Source organism: Belonocnema kinseyi, chromosome 10, assembly GCF_010883055.1.
Source record: "Belonocnema kinseyi isolate 2016_QV_RU_SX_M_011 chromosome 10, B_treatae_v1, whole genome shotgun sequence".
NCBI classification, from domain to species: Eukaryota; Metazoa; Arthropoda; class Insecta; order Hymenoptera; family Cynipidae; genus Belonocnema; species Belonocnema kinseyi.
In genome coordinates, this window is record NC_046666.1 from 1,326,870 (window position 1) to 1,335,726 (window position 8,857).

At 28.7% G+C, this 8,857-nt stretch overlaps 2 protein-coding genes across 2 annotated transcripts in view; one reads left to right on the plus strand and one right to left on the minus strand.

Annotated features, from left to right (window-relative positions):
* LOC117181936 overlaps positions 1–6,405 on the plus strand; it is a 17,308-nt gene extending 10,903 nt beyond the window's left edge. The window contains exon 2 of the mRNA XM_033374960.1: positions 5,472–6,405. Within this exon, the coding sequence (XP_033230851.1) occupies positions 5,854–6,405 (552 nt within the window). The 5' untranslated portion in view covers positions 5,472–5,853. The remainder of the gene's footprint in view (positions 1–5,471) is intronic.
* LOC117181412 (trafficking kinesin-binding protein milt) overlaps positions 1–8,857 on the minus strand; it is a 117,162-nt gene that overhangs the window by 62,575 nt on the left and 45,730 nt on the right. The window lies entirely within an intron of this gene.

Here is an 8,857-nt window from a genome sequence, read left to right on the forward strand (position 1 = left end):
TGAGCATCAGAAGTGAAATAACTCTAGAAATAATCAATTATTCAAAATTTCCTTAAAACTAGCACTAGAGATTTATGTAATCAGTTCATTCGAAAATTTTTAGGTTAATCTGTTCAATAGTGTAGATTACAGGTCGATTAAGCTGTGAAAAAATAGAATTTTGGGCATAAGAAGTAAAATAACTCTAGAAATAATCAATTATTCAAAATTTCCTTAAAACTAGCACTAGACATTTATCTAATCAGTTCATTCGAAAATTTTTAAGTTAATCTGTTCAATAGTGTAGATTACAGGTCGATTGAGCTGCGAAAAAATAGAATTTTGGGCATAAGAAGTAAAATAACTCTAGAAATAATCAATTATTCAAAATTTCCTTAAAACTAGCACTAGAGATTTATGTAATCAGTTCATTCAAAATTTTTTTAGGTTAATCTGTTCAATAGTGTAGATTACAGGTCGATTGAGCTGCGAAAAAAAATAGAATTTTGAGCATAAGAAGTAAAATAACTCTAGAAATAATCAATTATTCAAAATTTCCTTAAAACTAGCACTAGAGATTTATGTAATCAGTTCATTCGAAAAATTTTAGGGTAATCTGTTCAATATTGTAGGCTACAGGTGGATCGAGCTGAGAAAAAAATAGAATTTTGGACATCAGAAGTGAAATAACTCTAGAAATAATCAATTATTCAAAATTTCCTTAAAACTGGCACTAGAGATTTATGTAATCAGTTCATTCAAAAATTTTTTAGGTTAATCTGTTCAATAGTGTAGATTACAGGTCGATTGAGCTGCGAAAAAAATAGAATTTTGAGCATAAGAAGTAAAATAACTCTAGAAATAATCAATTATTCAAAATTTCCTTAAAACTAGCACTAGAGATTTATGTAATCAGTTCATTCGAAAAATTTTATGGTAATCTGTCCAATGTTGTAGACTACAGGTCGATTAAGCTGTGAAAAAAAATAGAATTTTGGGCATAAGAAGTAAAATAACTCTAGAAATAATCAATTATTTAAATTTTCCTTAAAACTGGCACTGGAGTTTAGTCTAGTCAGTTTAATTAAAATTTTTTAGACCCATCAGTTGAGTATTGTTGGCTAAAAAATATAATTTTGGGCATAAAAAGTAAAATAACTGTAGAAATAATAAATTAATCTAAATTTTTCAAAAAAGAATCACTGTACCTTCATCTAGTCAATATATAGTCAAAATTTTTAATTATTCGATTGAATATTGTAAGCTAGAAGTCAATTGAAGTGCTAAAAATCGAATTTTGGACATAAAAAAGTAAAATAACTCTGGCAGTAATCAATTAATAGAAATTTCCTGAAAACTAGCGTTCGTACTTTTTCTAGTTAATTTATCCTATAATTTTTAGTTGAATACGTTGAATATTATATTGCTTAAAATCGAATTTTGTAAATAAAAAGTGAAATAATTGTTGAAATAATACATGAGTGAAAATAAAAAAAAATTGAAATAGAGCTGTATTTATTCAATGTATCCTGGATTTTTTAGACGCTTCGGTTGAATATTGCAGACTACAGGTTGACTGAACTGCTAAAAATTCGAATTTTAGAAATTAAAATTAAAATAACTCCACAAAAAGTCCACGAATTAAAATTTGTTGAAAAATATCACTCGGGCTTCATCTAGTCAATTTATCCTAAAATTTTTAGGTAATTCGGTTGAATATTATAGACTAAAAATGGAATTTCGGGAATGAAAAGTGAAATAACTCTAGAAATAATTATTGGATCCAAATTTCATGAGAAACAGAAATTAATCTTCATCTAGTAAATTTATCCGAAAATTTGTGGATGAATCGGTTAAATAATGAGAGTTGTAGCTTATCTGAACTTTTAAAAGAAAAACGAACTTCGAGCATAAAAAATAAAATAACTATAGAAATAATCAATTAATACAAATTTCCGTAAATTTCGCAGTCAAGCTTTATCTAGTTGATTTATCCCAAATTTTGTAGAGAAATTGATTGATTATTATAGGCTAAAAAGTTGTTTTTTTTTTTTGCATAAAAAGTAAAATAACTGTAGAAATAATTAATGAATCGAAATTTCCTAAATAATATCACTGGAGGATCATCTAGTCAATATATGCAAAAATGTTAGACAAGTCAATTGAATATTGTAGGCTACAGGTTGACAAAACTGTTTAAAAAAAATTAATTTTGTGCGTAAAAAGTAAAATAACTCGCGAAATAATGAATATATTCAAATTTTCTTTTAAAAACAATGGAATGAAGCTTTATCTAGTCACTTTACAATTAAATTTTTAGGCAAAGCGTTTGAATATTACAGCCTAAAAAATTGAATTTTGCACCTTAAAAGTGAAATAACTTTAGAAATAATGAATGAATCAAATTTTCCTTAAAAACTGCAATGGATCTTCATCTAGTAAATTTATCCGAAAATTTTTAAGCGAATTGTGGGCATAAAAATAAAAATAACTGTAGAAATAATAAGTGGATCCAAATTCCGTAAAAAAATAGCACTTGAGATTCAGCCAGTCGATTTATCCATCAATTTGTACATAAATCGGTTAAATAAGTTAAAACGTAAAATAACTTTAGAAATAATAAACGAATACAAATTTCCTGAAAAATAACTCTAAAGTTTCATCCTGTAATTTTGAAATGATTAGATTTTGGTACAATTTTCAGATGAATCGTTCTTGGTAGAAAATTAATCATCTTTGTTAAAAATTCATATTTTTCAAATTGTAATTCTGATTTGGAACAGGGAATTTTCGAAAATAATTTATATTTTGATTTGGAACAGTGAATTTTGGAAAAGAGTGATAATTTGGATGGAAGCAGGATTTTTTCCCAAACAATTATATTTTTATTCTGAACCAAATCATAAACTTGAAAAAAAATTTAAAAGAATAAACCTTGAATACTAAAATTTGTATACCTCATGGAAAAAGTTCAATAATATTGACAAATGACTATAAATAATGCCCCCCAGAAAAATAAGGAATGATGCTGTTAAATTTAGACCAAATTATAAATTAAAAAGAGAAATTGTGTGGATTAATCAGAAAGTACGAAGTAGTTAAGTAATTTCATTAATTAATTTGTAAAGAAATATTCGACTTTCGTGATAGTTTCCTATAAATACCACATAAAAGTATGTAATACTCCACTTGGCATTGCTAAGAATAGTATCTTTCGCTCTAATTACTCTGAACAATTGAGTTGTATTTACACCAACCGAGTCCTTTTTTTAATCAATAATTGCGGTTCGATTGTAGGATAATACGCCCAAACGATTGTTTTTAGGAATGAAGTCGTTAAAGACAAGCCAATTATACTTTTAACCAGGACCTGATTTTTAGAGAAAGTTGACAAATCAGTAAAAAATAATTATACCGAGAACAACAAATCTAAAGTATAAAATAAAGTGATAAAAAAGTAAAGTTCTACTAATAATAAATTAATAATAAAATAGATGAAATTGAATAAATATCCATTTTAAATCTTCAAGATTGAATAATATTACATTTTTAAGCCTTAAAAAATTAAACTACTGAAAAAAACATTAAAAATTACACCTTTTAAAAATGTAAACATTCTAAGTTTAAGAATCTTGATTTATAAATCTTTAAAGTTGAAGAACTTTTATTGTAAATCTTTAAAATTTAACTATTAAACAAAATGTTTAAATTTACCTCTAAAATATAAATCTTGAATATTGAATAATTTACTGCTATATTTTTTCGAAATTCAAGAATTTTTAACTTAACTCTTTAAAATTGAAGTCTTTAATTTCGAAAATTTTACAATTATAACATATGCAATTTTGAAGTATTACAATAAGAAATTCTGTAATTTTGATTGAAATTTGAATTTTCTTCAATTTAGAAAGATTAGAATTGAAAACTTTTGATTTGTTATCTTCAAAATCATGAAAATCGAATAATTTTATATTTTTAAATCTTAAAAATTGAAGAATTAACATTCAATATTGAAAACTGAGTAATTTACCATTCTGTGTTTTTGAACTCTAAACATTTTTAATTGTACAGCTTTGGAATCAATGTGTTTCCAATCGAAAATCTTAATAATTGAACTGTTCTAAAAAAATCTTTTATAATTTTAAACTAGAAAAATTCCAAAGTATTGAATCTTTAATCGTACATCTTAAAAATTGAAAAATTTTAAATTGCAATTCGTCAAAATTGAAGAATTTTGAAATAAAAATTCTTTAAATATTGAACTATTCGAAAAAACATTAAAAAATGCATATTTGTAAATTATATAAATCTTTAAAATTGGATAATTTTTCTTCATATATTTTCAAAATTCAAATCGTTTAAATTGTAACTCTTTAATTTTGAAAATTTATAATTAAAAATTATGCAATTTTCAAATCTTACAATAAAATATTCTTCAATTTTGATTACGTACATTTGAAATTTATTTATTTCGGAAAATTTAGAAAACTTCATGATTTCTAACAGCAATTTTGTAATAAAAAGCAACCAAGCAAAATTGCAAAAATGTTTGAAAGAATAAAATCAGCGCTCAATTATTAAATTTGTAAAAAAAATTAAAGCTTTCACCTAAAACTAAGCTAACGTATAAAAATCCATTTATAATTTTTCCTGAATAACTGCTACTTTTCTAAATTGTTAAAAGTCATTTTTTATAGTAGAATTGAAGTTAAGATTTTCAGATTATATTACATTTCTTGGGAGCTAACGTAATTCAAACTATCGAACGCAAACGCGGAAGTAATAATTTTATTCTGTAACAATAGTCCTAACTTAGTTATTCGAGCAATTGGAAATTCAAAATGACAATTTTTCTTACGAAACAGATCCTGCGCACGATTGCACATTGCACATGAAAAAAAAAACAAATACGTGCATTATTATGTAATAACTATTATGACTGTTAAGCAAAATTTATTTTATACAATTTTTATTCGAGATTCTCATGTTAGTCATCTGGATAAATTCAATTAAGTTTTAATTATAAAACTGCAAACTTGCATAGTTTTCAATTTTAAAATTAAAAAATTAAAATCATTTCAAATTTTAATATTTACAATTATAATTTTTGCAATTTTTAAGAGATACAACTGTAAATTATTGAATTTTGAAAATATAGTATTTGAAGATTATTATTATTATTGTTTGTGAAAATAGAAAATGCCTTCCAATTTCGCTGGGATTTGAGCCTAAGAACTGACAGGTCCCGAAAGATCCTGGGCTCGAAACTCAGTAGAGTTAAAAGGCATTCCCTTTTGGACAGAAAGTTGTTTAAAAAATTTATCTTGAAGAAATTGTAACTGAAATAATTTTTATCATTTTCCTAGCTGAATGTATGCTAATTGTAAGAAACAAAAACTTCCAAATTGATTAAAATTTGAAAACTCTACAGAATGCTATCTCGTGTACACGATTGACGCACTCATCCCTCTTATCAGAGACTTATTTATCAGTAATAGTGTCGCGGCCTTGAGTCATTACATTCACTGGACGTTATACCATCCGATTGTTCGAAAGTCAACCGCATTAACTCATCTTTATCTCACAGCATCAACTGGACTGATTCATTTTTCAACTCTCTTCTCGGACACATCTTCGGGTATTGTGAAAGTAAAACAGACCAAGTATCGAAAAGTTCCAAATGTTAAATCCTGGAATTGATCCTGGCATAAAGTGGGATTGGAGACAATTGGGATTTTCGAATAGTGACCCTAGAGTATAGGACAATAAGAATTTCCAGGGGTCACTGCTTGCCAAAAATCTCAGCTTTAAATGTATCCTGAGCTCTAAAATCGATTGGAGCCAAGAAACTGAAACCGAGCTGTGAACTATGTCATGACCAGCACCGACCCGACCTCATTTCGCACTGAAAGCGACGAAAAAGATGATCGTCGCACCAGCTTGTCTCCCAAACCCAGACCAACAAATTTCGGAAACTCAAAATCAGCTTTTGAGTCGCTGGCCCTCGACGTCTCTTTTTCCGGACTTGCAAGTACTTCGACTCCAAATGCCCCCAGGACTTCCAGAACTCGTTTTGAAAGTCAAGAGTCGGAGGAAAGAGACCCTGAGCTCTGGGAGGACATTGGGGTTGTTGAGTATCTGGAGCGAGGACTCAGTCCTCGGGATGAAAGCACGCCAGAGGATCGGGAGGAAACCCTCAGACAAGTTTTGTCTGAGACAGATATTCACGAAGGAGATGGGGACCTCTCGGATTTTTTATTCCACGTAGCGAGAACCAAACATGGCAGAATCTACATCAGGGTCATTCGTACACTGCTCTTAAATCGAGGTAGGCTTCCAGTTCCGCTAGTGATGAGCAATTATGGTCCTCAATTACTCGCCATCTTACTCAATTTGTTCTTCTTTATTTACAATTTGTCCCCTTGAGGTTTACAGGACTTCTATTTCTTTCAATATGACCACCTATATATTTTATAATAGCCTTCTCCAATTCTTTCATCAGCTCTTCACCCAATCCATGAGTCCCTTAAATCTGTATCACATTCTGTTGCCATCTTTCTTAATCTTCCATTCCACTCATACGTCCGTCCCATATATCCCATGCTTTCTCTTCCAATTAACAAATTCTGTCACCTTTTCTTTCCCCGTATCTTTTATCAGTACTTTGGTACTTCTTCCTTTATTATCTTACACCATTTCTTATATTGTGATTCCACAATTATCCCTTGTCCTTCTATTCATTAAGTATCCCATCACCCTTCTCCAGTTTTTCAGATACTCCAGTCACATCTCGTATATTTTTATCCCTAAAAACTTCACTTCTTCATTCTTCTCATTCTCGTAAATTCTATCACCTTCCCTCTCCGTTCTTCTACTCCTTTCAAACATTTTTACGCTTTATTTTTTTGGCTTTCTTTTTTTGGCTTTCTTTCTTCCCTCCCTTCCCCTCAAACTTGCATACCCTCAATACCCTAGTACTTATTTCATCTACCCCTTTTCTCCCTTTTAATCATTTTATTTGAGAAATAATTCAGAATGTCTATCACCATTCCTTTCTTCAACTGTCTGATTCAGTAGCTGATTTTTCCCTTAACTCCTTTCGGTAACTTCTCCGATAAAACAGTTACATGTAAGTACAATCTTGGCATTTGCGTCACTCCCTTATCATTTTTAACCTTCTACCCTTTATATTTCCCCCCATATTTCCAGACTTCCTTTGGAGTCTCCTAACACCTTTGCTTATTTCTTTCTTTGCTGTGTCCTCTTCCTCTATTTCTCTTCCCTCTTTTTCTCCTTTCCGAATAATCTTCTTTACTCCTCCTATAGCATATCTATACAATATTTAATCTAAGTACACTCGAACTTCTTTGTGCCCTCGTTTTTTTTTCCTATCATTATTCCCTTATCATTGTTTGCAATTCCCGCCCATTTTGATATTCTTGGCATTTTTTTTTTTAAATGTTCTTTTGCCTTTTATTTAACAATCCATGTATCGCCATTTGCCCCTATATTTCAGTTGTGGTCCCTGTAGTTCCCTATTTCTGACCGATAGCGCTAATTTGTTTAAATTTTCCATATTTAAAAAATGTTTAAAAAATTGATTTTTTACCTATTTAAATAAATACCAAAAATATGCTATTATTGCAGACAATATTTAACAATTAATGTTCTGACTGTTTAAACCTAAAAAAGAAATCTATACATTCAAATTTCGCGCCAAAATATGATTGAACTTTAAGGTTAAGTTCAAGTGTGGCATCCATTTTTCTAGCGCGAAATTTAAACCTAATAATTTTATTGTTTCGTTTCGAAGAATCCAAATCGTAGATATTTCTTTAAAAATGTCATCAGGGTCCACTAATGCCACTTTTTTTCAATTTTCTTTGAAACAGATTTTTGAAATTTTTCGCTGACTGAGTAAAATAACATCTGTATTAGGGTGGGTCGAAAAAGCGAAATTTTATAATTCGAAATTGTAATTTGGTGTCGATTGATGAACGCCTTCAACTTGCATCAGCAAAATACTTGCGTTAGAAAAATGTGCTTTAAAAAGCTGTTATTTTCATATTTTCGTACACGTCAACTCTTTTTTATTTCTTTCGATGTGTTAAATGTCTTCAAGTTTTTACAGATTTTAATCGACGCTCTCTTGGCTATAATTTATCTTTATGCCTCGTTTTTTTTAATTATCTTTTTTCAGCTACGCTGGAACAAAATGTGCAAGTCTAGAGAATTGCAAAAATCGACGTTGCAAAATTAAAAAAATCATTATTTTTTTTAATTTGAAATGTTGTTTTCTTGCTTACCTTAAGAAAAGTTATGTTGCCATAAAAACTTATTCCGTGTCAATATTTAATTCATTGCAGCCATGAAAGAGTTTTTCTTGGTATAATTATTTTTTATGTCTACAAATTTTGGAATGATTTTTCACTTGTTAATTGAATTGAATTTATTTAGAAAAATGAAAAAGGTTGTTAGATTTCTATTCTTTGAAAATTTTATTCTTCTTCCGTTGAAAATAATTGATTCTATTTTAGAATCTTTTAATTGGGAAATCCAAACTTTGGATTTTAACTTTGAATAAGAATTTAATCGATAACTTATGTAAAGTTTAACTTTGCATAAAATTTTAATTAATTCTAAATTAAAAAACTCCAGATTTTTATATTTTAAGGTTTGGACTTTAAGGGCATGCGACAAAGTGGGATTCCTACATTGCCAACCTCTTTTTTCCATTGAACAAAATTTTTTTGTGAACCATAGAACTTTTTTGGTGAATGAAATATCGAACTCAAAATTTGAGGAGAGCATAAGAAGACATTATTCTACGTTTATGTACTGCATTTGAATCGGAATTTAAAAAAAAAATTATTTCTGA